This window comes from Nycticebus coucang, chromosome 6, assembly GCF_027406575.1.
Source record: "Nycticebus coucang isolate mNycCou1 chromosome 6, mNycCou1.pri, whole genome shotgun sequence".
Lineage (NCBI taxonomy): Eukaryota > Metazoa > Chordata > Mammalia > Primates > Lorisidae > Nycticebus > Nycticebus coucang.
In genome coordinates, this window is record NC_069785.1 from 30,998,531 (window position 1) to 31,025,162 (window position 26,632).

General features: G+C 52.3%; 3 protein-coding genes across 11 annotated transcripts in view; 2 read left to right on the forward strand and 1 right to left on the reverse strand.

The window, feature by feature from the left end:
* The window catches only part of ACIN1 (apoptotic chromatin condensation inducer 1), a 38,743-nt gene extending 29,437 nt beyond the window's left edge, over nucleotides 1-9,306 (forward strand). For 5 of the 8 annotated variants that reach the window (XM_053594748.1, XM_053594751.1, XM_053594747.1 and 2 more), the window contains 10 exons: nucleotides 2,331-2,373; nucleotides 4,105-4,238; nucleotides 4,336-4,488; nucleotides 5,011-5,149; nucleotides 5,511-5,656; nucleotides 6,024-6,131; nucleotides 6,274-6,381; nucleotides 6,625-6,949; nucleotides 7,058-7,158; nucleotides 8,391-9,306. In XM_053594748.1, coding sequence (XP_053450723.1) covers nucleotides 2,331-2,373; nucleotides 4,105-4,238; nucleotides 4,336-4,488; nucleotides 5,011-5,149; nucleotides 5,511-5,656; nucleotides 6,024-6,131; nucleotides 6,274-6,381; nucleotides 6,625-6,949; nucleotides 7,058-7,158; nucleotides 8,391-8,717 — 1,584 coding nt within the window. In that variant the 3' untranslated portion in view covers nucleotides 8,718-9,306. The remainder of the gene's footprint in view (nucleotides 1-2,330; nucleotides 2,374-4,104; nucleotides 4,239-4,335; nucleotides 4,489-5,010; nucleotides 5,150-5,510; nucleotides 5,657-6,023; nucleotides 6,132-6,273; nucleotides 6,382-6,624; nucleotides 6,950-7,057; nucleotides 7,159-8,390) is intronic. The other 3 variants (XM_053594750.1, XM_053594749.1, XM_053594746.1) reach the window with 3 other exon arrangements.
* A 937-nt stretch (nucleotides 9,307-10,243) lies between these two features.
* Nucleotides 10,244-21,251, forward strand: CDH24 (cadherin 24). Of its 2 annotated transcripts, none has more exons than XM_053594755.1 (13): nucleotides 10,244-10,440; nucleotides 12,039-12,364; nucleotides 12,547-12,841; nucleotides 12,978-13,151; nucleotides 13,226-13,393; nucleotides 13,569-13,756; nucleotides 14,170-14,423; nucleotides 15,156-15,292; nucleotides 17,646-17,767; nucleotides 17,849-17,960; nucleotides 19,081-19,329; nucleotides 19,872-20,869; nucleotides 20,949-21,251. In XM_053594755.1, the coding sequence occupies exons 2-12, from the start codon at nucleotides 12,164-12,166 to the stop codon at nucleotides 20,369-20,371; spliced, it is 2,400 nt and encodes a 799-aa protein (XP_053450730.1). In that variant the 5' UTR covers nucleotides 10,244-10,440; nucleotides 12,039-12,163; the 3' UTR covers nucleotides 20,372-20,869; nucleotides 20,949-21,251. The 2 variants fall into 2 exon arrangements, with proteins under 2 accessions (XP_053450730.1, XP_053450731.1); XM_053594756.1 differs by having other exon boundaries at nucleotides 13,032-13,151.
* A 3,492-nt stretch (nucleotides 21,252-24,743) lies between these two features.
* On the reverse strand, nucleotides 24,744-25,899 carry PSMB11 (proteasome subunit beta 11). Its single transcript, XM_053594766.1, has one exon. It carries the CDS (start codon nucleotides 25,831-25,833, stop codon nucleotides 24,931-24,933), a length of 903 nt encoding a protein of 300 aa, XP_053450741.1. The 5' UTR covers nucleotides 25,834-25,899; the 3' UTR covers nucleotides 24,744-24,930.
* Nucleotides 25,900-26,632: the final 733 nt, after the last annotated feature.

Genomic DNA, 26,632 nt, shown 5'->3' on the forward strand with positions numbered 1-26,632 from the left:
TTGCTACAGACTGTTGGGATCCCCGACTGGGGTGCCAAGACCTCCTAAAAAGTCAATGTTTGTGATCACAGTGCCATGCTGTAAAACACTTGAGTGGGACCCTCTGCTTAAGCTGTGGCGACTAGGAACCCTGCAGAGGAGTCTAGGGTCTGAGCCCCAGGGATTTAATGCTGATGACAGCCCAGCCCATGTATCACCACTTGCTCATCAGATGGACTTTCCTTTGGTCCCTGTTGTCCATGGTGAAGGGCAGCATATTGGTTGCTCCAGCTTCTCCTCCATCCCTGGAGGCAGGGACTCATTCATCTACCTGACTGGAACCACTGTCTCAGCTGGAGTCCCTGAGGAGATGCCACTCAACAACTCAGAAGAAGAGCATTCTGACCTTGCTGCTGAGTGTCTACCAGGTCCTGGGGATATTCACCTACTACCCCCAGGCTACCTTCATCAGAGGCTCCATGATCTTACTGGGTGAGAGGACCCCCTCCTCCCCAGTTACAGGCAGAGGAGAAAGGGACTCTGGAGTCATCACCTGGATCCAAATATTGGGTGGTGTTATTGCTGCAGCTTGCCACTACTGGATGTAGGGTCCTCTGCCTCTCAACGATAAAAGGCAAGGACCATTCCTGCTACTCACAGGCCATCTCATCAGGGACTGCAAGATGATGCCCCTACAGGGCCAGGACTGATGTCTCTGCCCCTTTTCCCCCCTCCACCCCTCGCTGAGCCTGGCCACCGCCAGTGAACTGTCTTGACATCATGGAAACTGGGCAGCGTCCCCCCACACGTTTCCCTCCCGCCCCCCCTGCGCCCCTGGGAGGACTCTGGCAGTGCCGTGCTGACTACCACGCCGTGCGCCCACCTTTTTTGCCAACCCAACCCCCCACCAATTGCACAGCGCCTAGCAGGGAGGGCTCATTCTGATTGGACCGGCGGTTGACTAGATACAGTACACAGTGAGGTGCGATTGGCTGAACTGAAGATCCCAGGTGTGAGATGGTACCTGGAACATTTGTCATATTCCTAGTTTACTCTTTATTTTCTTCTTCTTCTTTTTTTAATCTTTAATTTTTTCTTTATCTTTATTTTCTGATTTCTTTATTGGATTTATTTATTTGGTTCATGTTTTTCCTGTTTTATTAAGACTTTTTTTTTTCTTCACTAACTTACCCATCAGAGCGGCCCAGCTAGGGGTCAGGCTGGCCCTTAACAGAGACCAAGGAGACTTGGTTAGACGACACAAACGGGGCTGGAGGGTGGATGGGGAAAATGGATTTCATCAAGAGGGTTCTGCCTTACCCTTTAGAAGAGTAGTAGGGTGGTCTTAGTTTTTCCAGAAATAAGCACCTAAATCCAAAAATCCTCTTTTCCCCTTTCCTCTGTTTTCCTTTTTTTTCTTTTTTATTCTTTTTTTTTTTTTTTTTTTTTTTTTCCTCTCTCTCTCTCTCTCTTTTTGGGCTCTGTCCATAGTCTTTATCCCACTGAGCATTTGGGGCAAAGACTTGCCCCAAAGCTGTTTTCCTGTCCTTGGTAGAGCCCCTAAGGCTTGAGCCCTGGTTGGAGAGGAAACAGTAAAACTCTGCTGGAGCTATAGTTGATGGCTGGCCTGAGCATTTCCCTGGGAATGGTCTGCCCTTGGTAAAAACCTTTTATCCAAAATATACCTAAGTTCTTTCTGCTACACTTGGCTCAGGAGCCTTATCACCAGTGGGCCTGGTGCTCCCCTTCACAGTGTGGTGGGGTCTGAGCAATCTAGAAATGACCGTCTGCTGTCCAAGCATTTCAAAGGCATTGTCAGTGGACATCAGGCTGGGCATTGAGGAAAGGAGGAGAGTAGCCTTGTTGAAGTTGCCATCCAAAGTTCATTTTCCTTGTTATCTCATGTTTTCCTTGAGTTAGCAAGGAAGGACCCTGGGGGACTAGAAGAACTAAGTTCTGGACACAGTTTGTTGGGATTGGTGTCCTCTCAACCTATAGTGCTAGTAGAAGAGGGCCTAAACAACATCTTTTAAGGGATTGGGGGCTACTGAATTCCTCTTCCAGCTTATTTCTGGTAAAGCTAATACACATGCGTGGTATGGACTAGATGACTTTTCCCTGCTGTGATGTTTGGTTTTATTTTTTTCTCTAACTTGCATTGATTCTGCTTCGTTTTTGCCGTTTGCCGCTTCTGTTTTGGTCTCTGTCTGTCTGTGTCTCTCCCTCTCTCTCTGTCTCTCTCTCTCTGTGTCTGGAGCCTGTACTGAGACTACCGCATCTAACCTCCTTCCCCCCTCTCTGTGGGGTGTCTCTCTTTCTCTCTTTTTTCCCCCCTTTTCTTCTTTATACAGAGCTCACTGCCCAAATCATTCAAGAGGAAGATCTCCGTTGTCTGTAAGTCTAGCCCTGAGTCCCTGATAAAGGTCAGAAATACCAAAAAATGGCATTCTTGGGTCATCCCCTCCCAACCTGCCCCCCTGCCTACATCTTCTACAGTATATAGGATTCCATTTTGAAATTCAGAGCCTTACACAATCCCTGTCATATGTCCCCAGTCACATTTTAATGAGATAACACCATGAGATATCCCAAACCATTTCCCATGTAGTCTTACAGGCATTTATTCTTTCAGCTATCTAAACACTAAGAACCAGGAGGGAATTTGAGAGACTCCTATAGAATGCTCACTAGCTGATGCTTTATTCTAAGAGTATCTGAGGAAATGAAAGTCCTCACACTTAAAGCTATATTTTTAACATTTTCCCACCAAAGCTCTCTAGACTGCAGCATATAATAGATATTTATAACCTAGATATCAAAAAAAAAAGAAAAACAAGTAAAATGGGTGTTGTGGCTCCCACTTATAATCCCAGCACTTGGGAGGCCAAGGCGGGTGGATTGCCTGAGCTCACAGGTTTGAGACCAGCCTGAGCCAGAGCAAGACCCTGTCTCTAAAAAATAGCTGGATATTGTGGCGGGCACCTGTAGTCCCAGCTACGTGGGAGCCTGAGGCAAGAGGCTTAAACCCAAGAATTTGAGGTTGCTGTGAGCTAAGAACGCCACGGCACTCTATCAAGGGTGACTCAGTGAGACTCTTATCTCCAAAAAAAAAAACTTAAATATCAACCTGTAATGGGAAAGTCAAAGGATGACCAGATCACATCATGAACTTCAATTAATTCTATTTAGATTTTAGTATCCCATGGTCTTGTTGTTTATTCTGTATTTTCCCATGTCCTTGTCAGTTTTTCTTCCCCATTGCTTCAGATATTACTACCTACTACTGAAAGTTTAAACTGGTAACCAAATTAGCTTTCCCCTCTTTTGTTGTTCTTGTTTTGTTTTTGAGATAGTCTACTTTGTTCTCAGTAGCGTGCTGCGGCATCATAGTTCACAGCAACTTCAAACTCTTAAGCTCAAGAGATTCTCTTGCCTCGGCGTCCTGAGTAGCTGGGACTGCAGGCGCCTTCCACGACACTGGCTGTTTTTTTAGAGACGGGGTCTTCTACTTTTTTTTTTATTTTTTTTTTTTTAGACAGAGTCTCATTATTTGCTCTCAGTAGAGTGCTATGGCGTCACAGCTCACAGCAACCTCAAACTCTTAGGCTCAAGCAATTCTCTTGCCTCAGCCTCCCAAGTAGCTGGGCCTACAGGCATGCTCCACAATGCCCGGCTTTTTTTTTTGCAGTTTTTGGCCAGGGCTGGGTTTGAACCCACCACCTACAGTATATGGGACCGGCGCCCTACTCCTTTGAACCACAGGCACCACCCTGTTTGGTTTTTTGTTTGTTTGTTTGTTTGTTTTTTTAATTGTCATTTAGCAGGCCTGGGCTGGGCTCAAACCCGCCAGCCCCAGTGTATATGGCTGGTGCTGTAACCACTGAGCTACGGGCACCAAGCCATTTCATTATTTTTAGAGATTAGTAGTTTCCATCTGTCAGGAAGAAAGTGCATCCCTTTTATCGTTCATTGTGAAACCTTGGTTTCTCTAGTCCCCAAATATGATTTCCTTAAATTAACCTTTTACCGAAACACCAGCCAAAGATAAACCTGTAGGTGTTAATGGGGTGATCTAGTAGAGGTCCTGAGACCATCTAACTGTTGGGTCCTATTTCTTGGGGACAGCAGCTACCAAGGGGGTGCCAGCTGGAAACAGTGACACAGAGGGGGGCCAGCCTGGTCGGAAAAGACGTTGGGGAGCCAGCACAGCCACCACACAGAAGAAACCTTCCATCAGTATCACCACTGAGTCACTTAAGGTGAGGTGGGAGGAGCCAGGGAAGGGAGGATGAGACACCTTAAGATGGGAGTAGACATGGGCCCAGTGTAACGGGGTGGGGGGTATCTGTGTCCCAGAGCCTCATCCCCGACATCAAACCCCTGGCGGGGCAGGAGGCTGTTGTGGATCTTCATGCTGATGACTCCCGCATCTCTGAGGATGAGACAGAACGTAATGGCGACGATGGGACCCATGACAAGGGGCTGAAAATATGCCGGACAGTCACTCAGGTAAGGCTCCTGTACCCCAGTGTCAAGGGAGGGGAGTATTGGATACAGCAGACAACTGAGGAGCTAAGGGTAAAGTCCTAAGAGAGAACTCTTTCATCTGTGCAGAGGGTTGTGTTAATTGCCATTTTGAGGGGTCCAACAACCAAATCCGGCTGGCTGTTGTAAGGTTTTATTGAAACACAACCACACTGATTCCATTTACTCTTGTCAGTGGCTACTTAATGAGCCACAACACCAGAGTTCAGTAGTTGCAACAGAGATGGTATGGCTCACAAAGCCTAAGGTATTTGCTGTTTGACCTATACAGAAAAAATTTGCCAGTCCCTGCTTTACTTTTTCTCAAGGCAAAGTTAAGGTACTAATAATCCCAGGATCTGGCAGGGGTGAACTGAATAATGAAATCCTCATTATTGAAAACAACATGCTGGGTTGGTGTTAATGCTGTATATCACTAGGGAACCAGAGGCTGAAAAGAATATGCCAGTTTGGTGTCTTAACTCCTGTTACCTGACACCTTTAAAGGTAGTACCTGCAGAGGGCCAGGAGAATGGGCAGAGAGAAGAAGAGGAAGAAGAAGAGCCTGAAGCAGAACCTCCTGCACCTCCCCAAGTGTCAGTAGAGGTGGCCTTGCCCCCACCTGTGGAGCATGAAGTAAAAAAAGGTAGGTGGCGCCTTGTGAGAAAAATGTATCACAGCTCCCTGAATTCCCAGAGTACTTCATTTGGACCTCCTAAGGCATTTAATGTTTTCTCCCTTTTATTATAGTATTTTTCTGTACCTGTCATCTCCCCCTAGATACTAAGCTATTTGAGGACCAGGTTTGAATCTGTTCAATCTTCGAATCTTCACTATGAGGAGGTTAGCCTAGACTTTGCTACAGTACTACAGTGCTTTGCACATTACAGGTGCTTGGCTAATTTAGATAGAAGAGTGGCTCCTTGGTAGGGAATCATGAGAGTTATAGTGGAGGTGAAAGCCAGCATTTCTCCCTGCTGAAGGCTGTTCTTATGTTCTCTTTGTAGTGACTTTAGGAGATACCTTAACTAGACGTTCCATTAGCCAGCAGAAGTCTGGAGTTTCTATTACAATTGATGACCCAGTCCGAACTGCCCAGGTGCCCTCCCCACCCCGGGGCAAGATCAGCAACATTGTACATATCTCCAATTTGGTAAGTCATTGGTTCTCACATTTCAGACTTATTTAGTGGTTAAGAGTTTAATCCTAGGTTCAACTCCTGCAACTTCCCAGTTGTTCACTCATTTATCTTTACTGAGTTACTTAACCTATTTCCTCATCTGAAAATGGGGTGTGAGGAACTATCACCCTACAGGGTTTTAAGGACTTGGAGAGGCCCTGGCACATAATGTCACCATTAGGACTACCATTTTTCTCCATTCTGACTACAGGGTTCCAACAATGCTGCCTTCACCCAAACACTAAAACTACTTCTGTGACAGCAGTTTGGAGGAACTTAAGACTGGATATATGGGTGTTTTGCCTTCTTCGATACTCTGAAAGTCCATTTTCATTGGCAGGTTCGTCCATTCACTTTAGGCCAACTGAAGGAATTGTTGGGGCGTACAGGAACCTTGGTGGAAGAGGCCTTCTGGATTGACAAGATCAAATCTCATTGCTTTGTAACGGTGAGGGGAAGAAGCTGATTCTAAAGGTTCTGGTATATATTTCCTTTAGTAACTAATGTGAGCAGGTTTAAGGGTATTGCAGCAAGTAGGAAGGATTGCAGATGGTCTGTGACCCTCTGGTCTTCCCCGTTTTTTCCACCAGTATTCAACAGTAGAGGAAGCCGTTGCCACCCGCACAGCTCTACATGGGGTCAAATGGCCCCAGTCCAATCCCAAATTCCTCTGTGCTGACTATGCTGAGCAAGATGAGGTAAGAAACCTTGGGAGAGAAAGAAGGGGAGGGGCAGGGGAGGCCATTATCTGCTAGATTCCAGCTGAGATCCTGGCCAAACCTGCAGTCATTGTGAATCTTCTTCTTTCTCCCTTTTGGTTCCTTTAGTTGAACCATGGGGCTTCAAAGTGTCTGTATCCCCAGTACCTGGGCTCCTTCAATGGAAGTGATATCATTCCCTAGCCTGACTATCCTTGTCCCTTGTCCCACCTCTGCCTACAGCTGGATTATCACCGGGGCCTCTTGGTGGACCGTCCCTCTGAAGCTAAGACAGAGGAACAGGGGATACCTCGGCCTCTGCACCCCCCACCCCCACCCCCAGTTCAGCCACCACAGCATCCCCGGGCAGAGCAGCGGGAGCAGGAGCGGGCAGTGCGGGAACAGTGGGCAGAGCGGGAACGGGAAATGGAGCGGCGGGAACGAACTCGATCAGAGCGTGAATGGGATCGGGACAAAGTTCGAGAAGGTCCCCGTTCTCGATCACGGTCCCGTGACCGCCGCCGCAAGGAACGAGCAAAATCTAAAGAAAAGAAGAGTGAGAAGAAAGGTACTTAGTTGTGGGGCACACATGCCTACCAGTAGGTGGGAAAGGACCTAAATTGGACAGGTCTGAGGGTCATGTGCATTAAATCTGATTCACTTTCTTCTACCTCAGAGAAAGCGCAGGAGGAGCCACCTGCCAAGCTGCTGGATGACCTTTTCCGAAAGACTAAGGCAGCTCCCTGCATCTATTGGCTGCCACTGACTGACAGCCAGGTGAGTGCTTCCCTTTTTCATGTCCTGATCAAAATTGCATCAAGGTTTGAGGTCAATGCTTGGGGGAGATTCATAGCCTGTGAGAATGAATAGGTCCAGTTATTTATTAACTTAAGATAATAAGGGAAGAAATTAATCATCACAGCAAGAGGAAGTTTAAAAGTTGATGAGTATGCCATAGGGAAACCAAACCCAAGTGAGTTGAGATGGTAGACTCAGGAACTGAGGTGTGCAGGTATCTGGGAAGATGGCTGTGCCAAGCCGGCTTCTTGGAATTTGCTTTTAGTTAGCTGAGAAATCGTGTTTCATATAAACTTGCCCATTCCTCTGCTTTTTAATTTCTAGAGTTTTTTGCTTTTTAAGCTAGTAGTGATAGGACTTTGGAGGATTTTAGGCTTATTTTACTCAACTATGGGAAAAGAAATTTATTCATATCTAGTGTGATGGTCAGGCACAGTGGCTCACGCCTGTAATCCTAGCATTCTGGGAGGCCAAGGTGGGTGGATCTCTTGAGCTCAGGACTTTGAGACCAGCCTGAGCAAGAGCGAGACCCTGTCTCTAATAATAGCCAGGCGTTGTGGCGGGTGCCTATAGTCCCAGCTCTATTCAGGAGGCTGAGGTAAGAGAATCACTTGAACCTAAGAGTTTGAGGTTGCTGTGAGCTATGATGCCACGCACTCTACCAAGGGCAAAAAAAAGAAACTTTATCTCAAAAAAAAAAAAAACCCTCGACACTTGTAGCTCAAACAACTAAGGCGCCAGAGCTGGTGTGTTTGAATCCAGCCCAAGCCTGCCAAACAACAATCAACTACAACCAAAAAATAGCCAGGCGTTGTGGTGTGCGCCTATAGTCCCAGCTACTTGGGAGGCTGAGGCAAGAGAATCGCTTGAGCCCAGGTTCTGGAGGTTGCTGTGAGCTGTGATGCCATATCACTCTACCTAGGCAACTGTTGCTTGAGGCTCTCTCAAAAACAAAAACAAAATAAACAAAAAAAACATATCTAGTGTGATGATAAGGAAGTATCAGAGGCCAGGCAGGGTTGATGCCTATTGTGTATAGTAATTGAAAACTTGAAGGAAGAGAGGCACTCTGAGGAAGAAGCAGTTGCTGAGCCCCCAAACCCCTTCCTGCTTAACAGCAAAGATAGGAGTGCAGAGGCCAGGCACAGGTAGACTGATAGGAGCAGGAGGAGCAGGGCTGAGATGCCTACTCTTTCTTTGCCTGGCTACAGATTGTTCAGAAGGAGGCAGAGCGGGCTGAAAGGGCCAAGGAACGGGAAAAGCGGCGGAAGGAGCAAGAAGAAGAGGAGCAAAAAGAACGGGAAAAGGAAGCTGAGCGGGAACGGAACCGACAACTGGAGAGAGAGAAACGCCGGGAGCACAGCCGGGAGAGGGATAGGGAGAGAGAAAGAGAAAGGGAGCGGGACAGGGGGGACCGAGATCGTGATAGAGAAAGGGACAGGGAAAGAGGCAGGGAGAGGGATCGCAGAGACACCAAGCGCCACAGCAGAAGCCGGAGTCGGAGCACACCTGTGCGGGACCGGGGTGGGCGCCGCTAGCAGGGAAAACACTAGGAGAGCTGCAGGTACCAGCCACTCTGCCCCAGGGGTTACAGGCCACAGGGATAGGTACAGTTTCCAGCACCCTAGAACCAAGGGTTTTTCACATCACCTGTCCCCACATACCAAATGGAACAGTGGCCATTCTTCCCACACACACATATCCCTTAACCTATCTCTTGGGACTTAGAGCCCTCTCCTCCCTCTCATTTCCCATTAAGTCTGTGAGAGGCAAGAGCTAGGTTGCGGAGGGAGGTGGTTGGCCATAGCGGGTCGGCCAGATGCCCCAAACCGCTTTCATTTTTCCTCCATCTTTCCACCTCCCTTGGGTACTGAGAGTCCTCTTGGGAACAGCCGGGGCCAGGACTGGGTCACCTATGAGCTGAATCAGCATCTCCTCCTGAGTCCCGGGGCCCCTGCAGTTCCCAGTCTCTTCTGTCCTGCAGCCCTTGCCGCTTGCCTCTTGCCCACCAAGTCCCCAGTTCCACTTTATATCCACCTTTTCCTTTTGTTCTATTTTTATTTTTATTTTTTTTATTATTAAATGATGTGGTCTATGAAAAAAATAAAAATCTGACTTAGTTTTAAACTATATGACTGGCTTTAATTGGGCAGGGCCTGGGTGAGAAGTCTGGTTGAAGATGATGTTTGTAACCTGGAACAGGTGACCCTTCATTCCACACATTTATTTAGGCTGACTACTTCCTGAAGTGGGGACTTCCCACCCGCCTTCCATCCCTGCTTTGGCTCTAACGAGCCCAAAGCTGTGGACCTTCCTCACTTGAGCGTGGAGGAAAAGACTCCCTGGGAAATAGAGCGGCCTATTTCCGTGTTAGCACCCCAGCAGGGCTAGGAGGGTCTGATTTCTGATCCCCTTTTGGAGTGCACGATTAGGCATTTGGTCACCTACTCACCACCTTGAAGGTGCTTCCCACAACTGCCACCAGGGGGCGGCAGTCTCGCTCAATTAGTCGGTTAAACAAGCTTCCCGCAAAAGGCTCTACTCCCCACCTCCGCCCTCCAGCCCTTGTTGTGGCCTTCGTCCCTGACCCGTTCCCTGGGCCCGGGCATCGTATTCCTGGGACCCTTCTGCCGTCTTTAAGCGCCCCCCGGTTCACCCGCTACTGTGCTCTGCACGACCTCCCAAAATGCAGCTGCCTTGCAGCTGGGGTTATCCCAGTCCCAAATGCCGGTCCGGTAGAGGGGAACGGGTCTCTCCGTTACCTGGCTCCTAACTCCCAGCCTCACCGAGCGTTCACCCTTCATCCGCTGCTGGGGGCGTGCTGTCTGCCTTGTGCTCCCATACACCCTCTTGCCGGCGCTTCGGGAACGGCCTGGCCGTCCTCCCTCCCGATTGCCCTCCCGCCCTGCGGGCTGGGCCCGGGAGGGGCGCCGCATCTGTATGCGCCCGGCAGCCCTGGAGCGCCGAGGGGGCGGACGCGCGGCTCCGCCCCCGCCCCTGCCGCGCGGGCCCGGCTGGCCGGGGAGGGTCGGAGGCTGGGCTCTGCTCTCCCGCGCGGCGCGGAGCCGCCTCGCTCCTCCGCAGGCGGAGCCTCCTTCCCCCGCCCCCTCCGTCTCGCTCCCTTGTTCTCGCCGGGGCCGCTTCGACCTGCAGCGGAGCCGCGGCGCCCGCTCGGATCGGCTCGGGGCTGCGCCCCCGGGACCCGGCGACGGGGGCGGACGGGGGCGCTCCCCGCCGGCCTGAGCCTCTCAGCAGTGCCAGGTAAGGGCACCTGCCCCAGAGCCCGGCGTCGGGAATCCGCGGAGGGGCAGCGGGGGCCAGCAGCCTGCGGGTGTCTTTAGAGCGGTGCGCTCCGGGGCCAGGAGCCCACTGTTGGCTCCCTTCTCCCGCGCTGTCTCTTCCCCTTCTTCCCTCCTACCTCTCTCCCTTTATCCTCTCTTGATTTCTTTTCACCCTTTCTTTTCTCTGCCTGGTTGTCTTTCCTGTCCCTTCTGTCTTCTTTCCAAGCCTTCTTTTTGCTTCCTGTCCTTTTTCCATCTCCTCTCCCTCTTTGCCTTTTTCTTCCTCTACCTTACTCCCTTTTCTGTCTTTCTCTTTTCCCTTTCCCGCTCTCCTTTCCTCCTCCGTTCCCTCCCTCTCCTCTCCTCTCACCTTCCCCTATCCTGTTTCCCACTCCTCCATCCCCTTCCTTCTCCCCTCCTCTACCTGCCTCCCTCTCTGGTCTCCAGCTTCCCTCCGGCTTCCCCCTTCCCGCAGAAGCAAACGGACTGTCAGGTGTGTGTCTGCTCTGAGGAAGGTGGAGTGGGTGAAGCCACAGCTACACCTGGGGGGGTCCCCCCCCACAGAAGGACAGGGAGAGATGCAGTGAGAAGGATCCTCTCTCAGCTGCCTTCCTCAGCCCCCCACTCTACCTCACCTCTCCTGGCTTCACCTTCTCCCAGAATGAAGTTTCAAGGCCTGGTCTGACATCCCCGCAACTGAGGGCTGCCTCTGCCTGCCCATAACACATACTGAAAGGCCCTCTGCCCCAAGTGACCCATTCCAAGCTGGACTCCTCTCTGCCTGTCAGATACCCAGACTGCCTCCCTGATCTTTCATTCATTCGTTCTTGCAGCTGTTATGTCTCTGCCTCTCATCCAGTTATCTCTGTCTGAGCTGGACAGTGCCTGAGTCTTGGTCTCTAGACCTTAATCATGCTGTATCTCTGGCCTCTGTGTCTGCTCTGCACCCCCCTTCCCCATCATCTCATCCTGCCCCCAATCCGGTCCCCTCTTCCTCCAGCTCTGGTCCCCCCACTCTATTTCCTGAGCCAAGTCCCCCTTCATGGACTACAGCTGGCAGTGTGGGCTGGGGACAGGGTCTGGCAAAGTGGGGCTCCCCCTTTGGGGAGGAAGGACTTTCACAGGCTCTCAAACCTGGCTCAGGCTGCACATCTTGTCATCTCTCAGCTTAACCCTAGACACCTTAGGCCACATGTCCATGAATCTCAACCCCTTTATTTTAAGCCCTTTCTCTGGTACCCCTAACTCCTCCAGTCCCCTGGCCGCATGCCCAGTATGGAGGACAGGGGCCAGACTTGGGATCCCAAGTCCTTCCACTATCCCCTCTCCTTTTTCCACCCCTCACCCCCATCTTCTCTGCTCAGAGTTGACTAAAGATTTATCAGCTTGGAGGGTTGGAGGTGAATATTGGCAGAGCCTGGATGGAGGGAAGGATCAGTCTTCTCTCTGTCTTAGTCTGAGTTCTGGACAATGGGATGTCTATTCCTTGGAGGTCTGGTCTGCAACACTTAATTTTTATTTGGGGGGTGGAGAAGAATCAATGGTTTACTTGGCCCTGAGCATTTACCTGTCCTGCAGGTGTGGATCCATGGGGCAGCCCCAACGCATCTGCCTCTCCACCCCAGCCAGTTCAATGGGCCACCTGGCCCAGCCCAGTCTCAGCACACAAGGCCAGTGAACAGAGCACTGGCTGGAATCCAAATATGTGGGGCCTGGTGAGGTTTCTGCTGGCCTGGCTGGGTGGCTGGGGCTGCATGGGGCGTCTGGCAGCCCCAGCCCGGGCCTGGGCCGGGTCCCGGGGGCACCCAGGCCCTGCATTGCTGAGGACCCGAAGGAGCTGGGTTTGGAACCAGTTCTTTGTCATTGAGGAATATGCCGGTCCAGAGCCTGTCCTCATTGGCAAGGTAAGAATCTATCCATCCCATGTCTACTTTGACTTAAGGCCCTTAGGCTCTGCCCTGCAACTTCACCACTTCTGCAATGACCTTGTTCCCTTGGGACGCCCAACACTCTACCCAAACCTAGGCTCTTTGATCCTCTGTCCCTGTACTTGGAGCCCTCTGCCATCTTTCCCTGCCCTCTACAGCTGCACTCAGATGTTGACCGGGGAGAGGGCCGCACCAAGTACCTGTTGACCGGGGAGGGGGCAGGCACTGTATTTGTGATTGACGAGGCCACAGGCAATATCCATGTCACCAAGAGCCTAGACCGGGAGGAGAAGGCACAATATGTGCTACTGGCTCAAGCTGTGGACCGAGCCTCCAACCGGCCCCTGGAGCCACCGTCAGAGTTCATCATCAAAGTGCAAGACATCAATGACAATCCGCCCATTTTTCCCCTTGGGCCCTACCACGCCACAGTGCCAGAGATGTCTAATGTCGGTGAGCACCTAGCTCTGAACATCCCAGTTCCCATCTCCTGGAACTCCCTAATCTCTCCTTCCCTTACTGCTATCTGCCCCAGAACCCACCTCCTTCAATTCAGCCTCCCTCATATCTGGGTCCCCTTCATCTGCAGTCCTTTCCCATCTGGCCCTGCCACTGCTGAGTGGGGTGCTGGGATCCCCCACAGGAACGTCAGTGATCCAGGTGACTGCTCATGATGCCGATGACCCCAGCTATGGAAACAGTGCCAAGCTGGTGTACACCATTCTGGATGGACTGCCTTTCTTCTCTGTGGACCCCCAGACTGGTGAGCATGGAGCTCTGGAGCCCAGTGGGAAAGCCATGGGAAAAGACACCCACTGACCCAGCTTCTATCCCTAGGAGTGGTGCGGACAGCCATCCCCAACATGGACCGGGAAACACAGGAGGAGTTCTTGGTGGTGATCCAGGCTAAGGACATGGGCGGCCACATGGGGGGGCTGTCGGGCAGCACTACGGTGACTGTCACCCTCAGCGATGTCAATGACAACCCCCCCAAGTTCCCTCAGAGTAAGGGGCCAGTGCTGTCAAATGAGCTATCCTTTGGCCATCTCACCCGGACAGTCTCTGGAAAAGCCCTTACCTCCCCCCCTAACCCCAGCCACATCCTGGGAGAAGGAAGTGCAGGGGCAGGGAGGAGGGCTGGGGATCTCTCTAAATGTGTCTCCCCTCCCTTGCCCCCAAGGCCTGTACCAGTTCTCTGTGGTGGAGACAGCTGGGCCTGGCACGCTGGTGGGCCGGCTTCGGGCCCAGGACCCAGACCTAGGGGACAACGCCCTCATGGCATACAGCATCCTGGACGGGGAGGGGTTGGAGGCCTTCAGCATCAGCACAGACTCCCAGGGAAGAGATGGGCTCCTCACTGTCCGCAAGGTTAGCCTCCTTCCTGTCGGCACTTGCAGACTCACACCTGCATCCTGCTCCTGACCAGTGGTCACGTTTCTAACTATTCTCCTAGAACAGACTCAGGACCCTTGTGTTGGAGCTTCCTAGTGGTCATGGTCATGGTCATGTCCTCACCTTTCAGATGAGGCCCTGGGGCCAAGAAAGGGGAAGTGACTGGCTCAAGGACATATAACAAGTCCACGATGGAGCTGGGGACAGACCTAGACTAACCGACTAAGTAATCCGCCTGACCCCCAAGGCCACCACCCCCCAGTGCCACCTCCTCTCACACAAGAACTGAGCACAGGATACATTCGGGGAAGGGACTCTTCACCTTCCAAGGGCCTGGGGCCTACCCTGGTTTCCACACGCCTCACTCCCTCTGTCTCCCCTCACCATAGCCTCTAGACTTCGAGACTCGTCGATCCTATTCCTTCCGCGTGGAGGCCACCAACACGCTCATTGATCCAGCCTATCTGCGGCGAGGGCCCTTCAAGGATGTGGCCTCCATACGTGTGGCTGTGCAAGATGCTCCAGAGCCACCTGCCTTTACTCAGGCTACCTACCACCTGGCTGTGCCAGAGAACAAGGCTCCTGGGACCCTGGTAGGCCAGATCTCTGCAGCCGACCTGGACTCCCCAGCCAGCCCAATCAGGTGAGCAGGCTGTGGGCGGGGGAGCGGGAGAGGGCCCTCTGGGAAGGAGCAGGTGCCACTCCCACCCAAATGATGTGTAAATGTGCCCCTAACCTACCACAGATCATACTCGCTTCCCAGCAAAGGTCTCCACTAGAGAGCCTGGCTAACCACCCTCCAACTCTACCTATCCCTCAGGGTAGATAATAGTGGCACCTCCCAGTGGCGGTGCAAGCAAATGTAATCTCTTTTGAGAAGTGGATCTCTATAGATCACTCCCTAAGTGCTTCACATTTTACCCACTTGATGACATTTAATTCTCATAACAGCCCTCTGGAGTAAGTGTCATCATCACCACTTATTTTAGAAGCCAGCCATGAGTGGTCACACAGAAAGTGGCAGAACAGCCACTCTTTTCCTGCTCCCTAGCCAGAACCCCCAACACAGCTCTGTGAGGGAGGTGATAGTGTAATTCCCATTTTTCAGATATCTGAAAGACAGTAGTGTTTATTCTGCTTCTACCACTTTCTGTATCTCCTCCCATGAAACCCAGTGGCCCTGACCCTTAGGATAGATGCTTAATGCTGGTGACCTCCCAGGGATGTCTGCCCTTAGAGGGGACTCCAACCTGAATTATGTCTCTGGGTGCATAGGGCAGGCTTTTCCTCAAGGAGCCATGAGGTCTAGCAAAATGACCAGAAGGGAGAGAAGGGGCAGCAAGCTCTGTCCCCAGCTTGGCTCCATCTTCCCCAGATACTCCATCCTCCCCCACTCGGATCCAGAGCGCTGCTTCTCTATCGAGCCCGAAGATGGCACCATCCACACAGCTGCACCCCTAGACCGTGAGGCTCGTGTCTGGCACAACCTCACCGTGCTGGCCACAGAGCTCGGTGAGGAGTCCAGGGCCCATGAAGTGGCAGCAGCCTCCTGGCAGAGGGAGCACGGGGGTGGGGAAGGGCTCTCACTGCCATCACTCCTCACCTGTGTGCGGTTGTCTGGATCCTCACCACCTGGCAGGCTTCCTGGTCCTTTAGGTTGGGTTGAGCTGGGCACTAAGGGTCTGCCTGAGCATTCTCCTGACCCTCAATTTGCCTCCTAACTGACTTGCCCCAAATCGGAATAAAGCAGATGTTAAATAGCTTCCAACCTGTGTGTTTGCAGACCCTGGCCTGCCCACTCTGTGTTCAGGCTGGAGCTGGGGGCCAAAAAAGGGCTGAGTACCTCCTCCGGGAGATAAGTGGGAGCACACCAACAGCCTTTTCCAGAGAAGCCCTGTTGGAAGCTTTACGGGGACCCCCAAGATAGGGGAAGGGTTCCAGCTCTGTGTGTAGGCTCCTCTCCTGCACGTCAGTCCCTAGTAATGTGGTTCAGCTGCCTTTGGGCAGCTCTGGCCTGTGGAGCCAGGGAGATGTCTTTCCCTTCTGTAACCAGCCCCACATCACCCTGCGTACACCCCAAGGACTCCTATACCCTCCTGTTGTCATACTGTATATGAAAGTTGTCATTGTATATGTGGATGTCTGTACATGTCAGTGTAGAGCTAAATGTATGTGTACATGCAGGTCTATAGGAAAAATATACACACACATATCCATGTGTGTGGATGTCCATAACTGGATATATGTGTGTTTACAATTAAGTGTATAGAATTATATTTGTATTTGTGCCTATGTGTGATTGAATGTATATTGTGGTACATACAAGTAGCTGTCCATATGTGCTTTGAGAAGGTGGGTGTTTATGGACAGATGATAATTTATTATTTAAATTTAAGGTACTTAAAACTATGCCTCATACACAATAATATATTTATTATTAATGGACTAATTTATTTAATCATCACCACAACTTTCAGAGGGAGGTATGATTATTTCCCAATTTTGAAACAAGGGAACTCAGGCAAAGAGACGTTAAGGCTCTTGCCAAGGTCAGACAGAGATTATGCAGTGGGGCTGTCAGACCCAGTCAGTCTGCAGTCTGAACTGCTAGCTCTGCCACCATACTGCCTTTCCTGTGTATTGAATCGTGGGTGTCCAGGTGTGTGTTTCTGTGTCTGCAGCCACGTGCCACCTGGCAGTGCACATGTATCTGTAGTTGTGTGGATGCAGATGGCCGTGTGTGTGTGTGTGTGTGTGCACACAGTGTGTTTATGGCTTTTATATACGTAGTTCTAGGTATATTTGTATGTGTATGTATTTCCCCCTCAGTGTCTTTTCACCCTCCTGCCAAATCGTCCTCCTACCCACATCCCAGCATCAACTGCCAGCCCTGGGCCCTCGTTATAGTGGAGGAGTGGACCCCATCCTGTCTCTGGGGCATCCCAGACCCTGTAGCCAAGCAGTCCACTCAGCTTCCCTTACCCCTTCTGTGACCTCAGTCCCTTTCACCAGGGCCAGTCAGCCCTTCCCCTGCCTAGGGAGAAGACTAAAGGAATTGGAAGACTCATCCTAGGAGAGGTGACAGGGATACACACTTTGCATTCTCTCTTAGAGAGAATTAGCAGTGAAAAGCAAGGTAGAGCAATGATCGGGAGTCACATGAAGGGATGGGTGAGGCCTAAGTTTGGCTATGATGCCCAGGCTCTGCACCTTGTAGATCATGCAGCTCCTCCCTCCCCAAGGTCAACTCTAAGTGACACTGCTGCACTACAGCCTCCCAGACCTCTGATGGGATGTGTCTATGTGTGTGTGTGTGTGTGTGTGTGTGTGTGTCCATCCCACTGGTACTGTGCACGGCTCCATACACGAAAATGCATTCCTTGGGCCCTGGGTATGTGGGGGGGCGGGGAGACGCATAACACTGCATTCACTGTGCATATCAAATATTGGCTTCACATGTGTTACATCTGTCTTTAAATGTTGAGTACATATTGGATATGTGGCATGAACATGTTTGTATATTCTTGTCTGTTGTCTGCATGCAACCTGTATGCACCCTCTATCTACCTTTCATTTATGCTACATGTGCCCTGCATGTGGGTTGTCTATGTGTGTCACGGTGCCACATTCCTGTTGGATGTCTACTGTGTGTGGCACATATCTTGGGTACTACGTGAATGTCATATGCACTTGGCGTTTTTCCATTTATTTCACAACATTGCTTGCTACTTGTATATTATATGCATATTTCATGTGCTACATTTACATGCTATCTTCTGCATGTGGCATCCATGCCCATGCACCATGTATGTTGTGTGTAAACTGTGTGGTGTGTGGTGTGTATGGGTTTGTGTTCTGGCTTCAGACAGCTCTGCACAGGCCTCCCGCGTGCAAGTGGCCATCCAGACCCTGGATGAGAATGACAATGCTCCCCAGCTGGCTGAGCCCTCTGACACCTTTGTGTGTGATTCTGCTGCCCCTGGCCAGGTGAGCAGCTGGGACGGAGGGGTTGGGACCTAAAGGCCTCCAGCAGCCCACTCCATACAAGGTCTCACTTCTTCCTCCCAGCTGATTCAGATCATCCGAGCCCTGGACAGAGACGAAGATGGCAATAGTAGTCGTGTCTCTTTTCAAGGTCCTCTAGGCCCTGATGCCAACTTTACTGTCCGAGACAACAGAGGTAGGTGGCTACTGTTGCTGACCTCACAGTTAGCAACAAGTCAACAAAAGTTGGCATGAGACTGAATAAGGAATTTATACAGGCAAGGCTTTATTGGGGTGGGGGGAGCTTTTACTCAAACATAAGGGAGACAGTGCTGGTTAAGGAGCAACCAAACTAACTCTCCCAACAAAAGGCTGGGGAATGTTTAAAGGGTAGAGAGAGGGCTGGGCGCAGTGGCTCACACCTGTAATCCCAGCACTCTGAGAGGCCAAGGCAGGAGGATTGCTTGAGCTCAGGAGTTCAAGACCAGCCTGAGCAAGAGTGAGACCCCATGTCTTAAAAAAATAGCTGGGAGTTGTGGCAGGCACCTGTAGTTCCAGCTACTTGGGAGGCTGAGGCATGAGAATCACTTGAGCCCAAGAGTTTAAGGTTGCTGTGAGCTGTAATGCTGTGTCACTCAACTCCAGGGCAACTAAGACTCTGTCTTAAATAAATAAATATAAAGTAGTAGAGGGAGAAGAGTTGATGCCAACATTGAAATCATAGCCTGTAGAGGTGGAGTTTTGTTGGTAGCCACCCATCTGACAATCACACTTTTCCATACATTGCATTTCTCATTAGCATGTTAAATCTCCACCCTTAGGGTATCATTAAAATAAGGCAGAAGGTCAACCTTGGGCTTCATCTTGGTAGTAACCAGTTTGTGTTGGCTTTGACTGGGGCCAGCAGACCCCTGCTCCAATGGTTGCCGTGAACTATTTTTAAAGGAAGCAGAACAACCTTCTATTGCATCTGGGTGTTAATCATTTTCAAAGCTTTTGTTCAGTATTATAAGCAATCTTAAGCTTTAGCTCAAGGCTCAGGCAGGTAGCCAAAGTCCACCGACCTATACTATCGCACTACAACCAAGCCCTTGCCTGTGTCCCTCCTCTCCTCCTGCACCACCTCCAGCCCAGCCTACCTGACCCCTGCCCCACCTGTCCCAGCCTTCCACCCAACAGAAGGTAGATGTAGATTTACACTCACGTGTTTGCTCTTTGCAAAACATCCCCACGGGAACCTGGCTGTATGGGCTGGATGAACCCTACCAGGAATGTGTCCCAAATGGTGCTCCACCACCAATTTCACTCTCCCACAGATGGCTCTGCCAGCCTGCTGCTGCCCTTCCGTCCTGCTCCGCCCCGCCAGGCCCCCTACCTGGTTCCCATAGAACTGTGGGACTGGGGACAGCCAGCACTGAGCAGCACTGCCACAGTGACTGTCAGCGTGTGCCGCTGTCGACCTGATGGTTCTGTGGTCTCCTGCCGGCCTGAGGCTCAGCTCTCAACCACTGGCCTCAGCACTGGCGCCCTGCTTGCCATCGTCACCTGTGTGGGTGCCCTGCTTGGTGAGTCAGGCCATGGTGATACATAGGTGTGGGACCTGGGCCTCCAGGGGTATGGAGAAGAATCAGACCCTTGGACATAGGGAAATCACCCTACCCCTAGAAGGACCCTCATGCCTGGATTTTCCTACCACCTGACGCATCCAAGAGAAAAGCTCAGGCCTCATATCCCTGACTTGGCTTTCTGTAATGACACTAACAAGCCATAATAATTATTTATTAAGCCTCTACTTTGTGCTAAGTATGGTACTGGACACATCACTCATGCTAAGTTCATTTCATCTTGTCAACAACCCTGAGGGGTCAGTATGTTTTCCACACAAGTAACCCAAAGGTTCAGAGGAAATCAAGCAATTTCCCATGGGCACACAGGGAGTAAGGGATGAAGTGAGGATTCAAGGCAAGATTTGCCAGATGTCAAACCTAGGGCTTGCAACCGCTGGGCCACACCGCCTCCTCCACCGCCTATTGGGTCCGCCAGGCTGCATGGAGCCAGGCTTCCCTGGACCGGCGGCTCACGGCTAGTGTACCCACCTCTCGTGCAGCCCTTGTGGTGCTCTTCGTGGCCTTGCGGCGCCAGAAACAAGAAGCACTGATGGTACTGGAGGAGGAGGATGTTCGCGAGAACATCATCACCTACGACGACGAGGGTGGCGGTGAGGAGGACACCGAGGCCTTCGACATCACGGCCCTGCAGAACCCTGACGGGGCAGCCCCACCGGCACCCGGCCCTCCTGTGCGCCGCGACGTGCTGCCCCGGGCCCGGGCTCCACGCCAGCCCAGGCCACCCGGCCCCGCGGACGTGGCCCAGCTCCTGGCACTGCGGCTCCGCGAAGCGGATGAGGACCCCAGCGTGCCCCCTTACGACTCGGTGCAGGTGTATGGCTACGAGGGCCGGGGCTCCTCCTGCGGCTCCCTCAGCTCCCTGGGATCCAGCAGCGAAGCCGGCGGAGCTCCTGGCCCGGCAGAGCCGCTGGACGACTGGGGTCCCCTCTTTCGCACCTTGGCCGAGCTGTATGGGGCCAAGGAGCCCCCTGCCCCCTGAGCGCCACAGAGGGGCAGCAGCACAGGCCCTCTGAGTGAGCCCCACGGGGTCCAGGCAGGTGGCAGCAGCCCAGGGGCCCAGGCCTCTTCGTTTTCCGTGTCCCTTCTTCCTTCCCCAGGGCACCCTGGCTCTTCTCTCCCTGACCTCCTGAGTCGGTCTGTTTGTCTCTCTCCAGGGATCCTTGTCTGTGTCTGTGACACTCTCCCCATGTCCTGGTCTGGGTTTTGTGGCTCTGATGCTGAATCTGTGTCCTCTCACTGTGATTCCTCGCCTTTCTCTGTAGCTGTCTGTCTCTGCAGTTGGAAATCTCTCACACACACACACTGTTCAGTCTGCCTTTCACACACACATGCTCTGTTTCTGTCTCCTGCCCACATCTCCCTTCCTTCTCTGGGTCCCTGTGACTGGCTTTTGTTTTTTTTCTGTTGTCCATCCCCCAAAGAAAGAGAAACTTCCAGCACTGCTGCCCACCCTCCTGCAGGGGATGCTCTGCCCCAGGTCAGTGCCTCCAGACTGTGGGACAATGGGGAAGCTCCTCCCCATTCACTGCCTCTGACCAGTTCTACTGTCCTTACAGACCTGCCCGCATGGTTCCATCCATCACTCATGGCCTCATCCTGGCTCCACTGCCCTCCAGCAGAGAGAGGGAGCCAGCACCTCCCAGGGCGAGAGCTCCAGCCTCCCACGTGGCCGCCTCCCTGGAGCTCTGCCCAGCTGTCAGCCTGCCCTGGGCATCCCAGCTCTGGGCATTGTCTTGTGTGCTTCCCAGGCCCCAGGGGGAGCAGAGAAAGAAAGGGGGAGGCAGCTGGGGAAGGGGAAAAAGGGAGGAAGGGGAGGGGCCTCCATCTCTAATTTCAAAATAAACACTTTATTTTGTAAAGCTGGAGCCCTGTTTCTGTTTCTCCACTTGGGTTTCTGCAAAGAGCTTTGTTGTAAAGCCTAGGAGGACAGCCCTGTCCCCTCCCTATTCCTCCTTTCTCCTTAGGGGCAAAGCCACTCAAGTCCCTCTAGAGGAGGATTTGGGCTCTTTATAGGGAGTAAGGGGGTAACAACTCTGTATCCCACTCCCACCAGCAACTCTCTGGGTTCCCTGCTCATCTCGCATTGTCCAAGGGAAGTAAGGTGTGAGGGGAAGAGGGGCAGAAGAATTAGAAGGTGAGAGCTACTGAGAAGAGAGGAAGAGATACAAGACAAAGAAGAGGGGGTTCCAGACTAGGAAAATCATGTGGGTAGTAGGCAACGGGGGGACTGGGGGGGGCAAGCCATCCTCTCCTGGGACCCGTAGTGCCAACTGGAGAAAGGGTGGGCCAGGATGAAATAGTCCCATTGAATATGGGCCTGCAGCTCCTACCTTTAATTCTGCCCCAGTCCATGGTCTTAGTCTTTCTGAAGCACAAAGGAGGAGGGAGAGACACCAGGGACATGGCTGTTGAGGGGCAGAATCAAGGTCAACTGGGGTGAGAGCTGAGCAGGAACTGCCTGCTTCTCCCAGTGTCCACTCTAAGGAAGAGAAGGGATCTGCCCAGGAACCAGCATGAGAATCCAGGCCTCTGAACTCCAGGCAAGGCTCCTAGAGGCAAATGCAAGTGGGTGGATTAAAAGGTGTGGGGTGCTGGCCACTGGGGAACCTGCCTCAGTGTGCACATGCCTTCTCCCACGCCTTTCACACTTGCTTGATTTAGGGTAACTAGGTGGTGAGGAAACAGACACATGCCTTCCTTTGCTGAAGGCTGGCAGCCTGGACCCCTAACAGCCCAAGGACCTGTGCAAGGCCTCAGGAAACTGGGAGAACACAGCACCCCAAGAAAGACATCAGAGGACACCAAGGTCTTCCAGTTCAGGGCAAAAGGCAAATTCTCTGCCCCTTTGGTCTCACCCTGATTCTGCATCAAACATTTAGGGATTACTGGAGAAATGGAGGAAATTATCTGAGCCACTGTTAGGTAGGGAGGAATACACTGAAATGGGATGCTGACTTCTGCCTTTCCACCCCTCCCTAACCCCTTCCTGGGGTCCTCCCCCAGCTCATAAAAACTTAGAGGAAAATGACAAGGAATAGGGAAACAGGCTTGTCAGCAAAATCCATGGGCTTACCTCTGAAAGGATAGAACCTGTCAAGGGAGGGAAGATGGACAGGACTGTGGAAAGAAGGGAGAGGGCAAAGAAAGAGTGGAAATGAAAGAAGAGGTTTCTCCTCTGGTACTGCCCTCTCAGTCTGGGGTCAACCCTCCTTCTCCAGTTTGTGACCCCCTCCAGCATCTCAGGGGGAGGGAACTGCCAGCAATTCCCAGTGCCCCTGCATGGGCTCAGGTGGCCATCCCAGGCCCAGGGCCACTCCTCCCTCCCTGAGAGCCTCAGAAGAGAATTGGGATGATGAAGTAGAGAACCGATGGCGTGAGCCCTGCCTCCCCCCTTACACTGGAGCACAGCCAGCCCCCAAAGAAGAGACAAGACCTGGCATTCTTCCCATTGGAGGCTGCTGTCCTTATTCAGGTGTTGCTCTTTTTCTTTAAATCTATTTCCTGTCTCCACACACAGGAATTGCACCGCATCACCTGCCACACTCACATGCACACACCCATCCTGTATTGCTCGCCTACACTTGGGAACAAGACCAAACCCACATCTGTGGGCATGAATACGCCCCCTCTTATGCCTGCACCAATCTAACACTGGAGCCCTGTGCAGAAGCTGCCCCTCCACACATGCTCCTCCTGAACTAGGCTGTCCCCGGGGTCATAATTGACCCTTGGTTATGGATCCCAGAGTTCTACATCTCCTCTGAGGCTGGAGAGTGGGCAAAAAGAGAAGGTTGCTGTGGAGGCCACTAGTCACACTCCTTGATCCTGGCTTGAAATCCAGTCCTTTAGTATTGGGCACTTTTCTGTGGTCCCCTTTCTTACCACAATTGCCCATTGCTGTCCTTTCTGGGGCTGGCCTTTCCTCTCTCCTCCCCAGTCATCCTCTGAGGGCCACAATCTGGCCATCTCCTGCTAGAGGAATTCTTAGCCTGGGATGCAGGGTCAGGGCTCAGGGCTAAGGGTGGAGGTGGGAGAAGGTCTCCAGGAGGGAGGCTGTTATTCTTAGGACTGGGATGTGGAATAAGAGAATGGAAGCTTCAGTAACACTCTTCCAGCCCCACCTCCTGACGTTTTGTCTCCCATTTGGCCCAGAGAAAGGGGAAATGACCCTACTGAAGCTGTCAGCCTCCAAGCCAGGGCTTCCAGGGAAGCTGGAGTAGGGACAAGATGGGCAGGAGACAGTTCCCCTTGGCATAGCCATTTCCTTTTCTTCTTCCTTCTCAGAGGCAGCATCAGGAAGGACAGGCTGGAAAGAAGGCAAAGGGAAGAAAGGAGGGCAAGTCTGGCAATGAGACCCAGGCCCGGAGGGCTGGACAGCAGGGCCATAGGGGCCATCTTTGTGCCTGGAAGTTAAGGCTAAATGTCGGGGCTTCCCTGATTTCACCCCTGCAAGCCTTCAGGGTTCACTCACCCCTGGCCACCCCGCAGAGGCTTGACGCAGCTACCCTCTCCCTCCACATCACTCCCCAGAAACCTGCAGGGAAGAGCAGAAAGGCAGGGCAGGGGCCTCAGGAAGAGCTGTGCTAACAGAGCACAGGCTCTAGAGGGGAAGCTCTGGCACTTACTATATGACACTGGCACGTCACATAACCCTTTGAACCTGAAAGAGGGATAATATTTACCTCAAAGGGTTGTCATTAGAACTGCCATCAGTAGGCTCAGAGCCTGTAGCTCAGCAGCTAGGGTGCTGGGTTGGTGGGTTTGAACCCAGCCCGGGCCAGCCAAACAACAATGACAACTACAACAAAAAATAGCCAGGCTTTGTGGCAGGAGCTTATAGTCCCAGCTACTCGGGAAGCTGAGGCAAGAGAATCGCTTAAGTCCCAAGAGTTGGAGGTTGCTGTGAGCTGTGACACCACGGCATTCTACCCAAGGGCAACATAGTAAAACTCTATCTCAAAAAAAAAGAACTGCCATCAGTAAAAGAATAATTCTTATCATTACAGTGAAGGCAGAGGAGGGCAGAAGAGAAAAGCCCAGCACACCAGGAGGTGTCCCTCACCTCACTAGGCTGGGCCACCATTCCCTCCTCATCCTGAGAGGGGCTGTTCTCCCCACCACCCCACCTCACCAGTGGAAGAAACCTCTCCACCAGGAGAAAGAAACACTGTGACAAAGGACTAAAACTAAAAGAGGGTGGGAATGGGATAGAAAAAAGGCAAAAAAGAAGATGGCAAGAAAAGAGGGTCTAGCACCTAGCACGGCATCTGGCATGCAGCAGACACACTGCACGTGTTTGTTGAAAGACGGACGTGGTGCCCAGAAGGCAGCTGGCCCAACCCAGTGGGCATCAACAGGAACCTGTTGGAAAAAGCCATCAATAGCTCTGAGAGGCAGAAAGGACAGAGACTTGGAACAAATGAAGCCGACAACTCATACAGCTGGAACCAGATCTTATGAGGCTGCTCCCAGCAGACTCCCATCCCTGCTGCCCCTCCTTCCACCCACTCCCTGGAGCCCCTCAAGTCCTGCTGCTTCTCACAGCACCTCAGTGCCTGCTGGCATCTTGGAGTCTCCTGGTGTCACCTCCCTGGCCCCTGCAGAAAGCTCTCCATCTTCTCCAGCTTTGTGGGTAGTGGCAGGCTCAGGATGGGCCTGGCCGGCCTCCTCCTCCAGCGCTGGCTCCCGGAGCTCCTGCAGCTCTTTGTATAGCACACAGGCGTCATTGCGTGACACATACTCCCATCCACTCTCCCGCACATGGAAAAGGTCCACAGAACCCCCCGAATAAGCATCACGGTGCGTGGCATGGGCTACAGCACATCGAGCCAGGGCATAGGCTTCCTGGGTGGTCATGTCGTAGCGGTAGCCACGGTCTAGCACGCCGTAGGCATAGGGAGATCCAGAGCCCACGGAGAAGATGTCTCCCTGAAGGCGGGTGCCATCACTGAAGACATAAAAGAGGGCAGGACCAGAGCAGTCCCAGCCACACAGGGCAGTGGCCACACACAGATCCAGCCCCCGGTACCGAGACATCATGGCTGACAAGAGTTTGGCAGCACTGGCCACACTGGGCAACTGACCATCCCTCAGTGCCCGAAGCCGAAGCTCCCGCTGCAGCACCCGATACCATGTGGCACAGTCAGCAGAGGTGCCAGAGGTGGTACCGAGGAGGTGCTGGTGCACAGGGATGACCTTGCACGAGGCTGGACATGCCACATAGCTGCCACAGGAGGAACGCGTGTCAGCTGCAGCTATGACTCCGTGTTGGAAGCGGAAGGCCAGGGTGGTGGTGCCGTGGGCCAGCCTGGGGCCATGCATCTGTAGGAAGGCTTGAGGATCACAGCCCCGGGGCATAGCCCAGCCACCAGACTGGGGCAGGTGAGGTGATAGTCTCTGGGTGTCAGGGGCCTGCCACTTGCACACATCCTGCAGAGCCATCACCAGGGCTGAGTGAAGGTTAGAAGAAGCAGGGCAGGGATTTGTGGGCTGGGGTCAGGTAGGGGAAGAGGGACGCAATAGAAAAGCTGGGCTGCAGCCAGAACCAGCAAGAAAGATGTGTGAGCCAGCACTTCTTTTCTCCCCAACTCAAATCAGGCCTTGGGATTGGCTGATAGAGCAGCCCCCTCCTCTTTAGAGGACTGCTGAGAGGGCAGAAGATGTGACCAGGGGAGTCCCCAGCACTGGGAAGACGCTGCACCATCCATCAGACCTTCACCTTTTGTGGTCCATGATGCATCTGAGAGTCACCCAAAGAGTCTCCTGTCTGTCATCCTCCAGCTGTCTGGAGTGGGGTAGGGGCTGGAGTAGCTTAAAGGAAAGCAGGCACAGTGAAAGGAGCGGGGCTGGGCTCCTATCATGTTTCCTGGGCAGGCCGTTAGGCATGCCAAGACAAAAAGGCCCTTCCCTGTAAAGACAAGTGGGGCTTTGATGCAGTCAGAAGAGTGCTGCAAACTCTCTGAGGCAGGAGACTCTCCCAGGTATGGAAGACGGGAATTCTGAGGCTCAGGACACACTTTCAACTTAGGACCAAAATGGCAAAAGAAAAAATGGACTGAGGCAAGGGACAAAAGAGAAGAGAGCAAGAGAGTTTTGTATGGAGGAAAGGAGAAAGAAGCTCAGATACCTTCCAGAAAGGCAGATTGCTGAGAAGTGAGGGAAAACAGAATCTGGAGCACTCTTTCTCTTCTGCTTTTATTTATTTATGTTTATTTTTATATTTTTTTTTATTTGTTGGGGA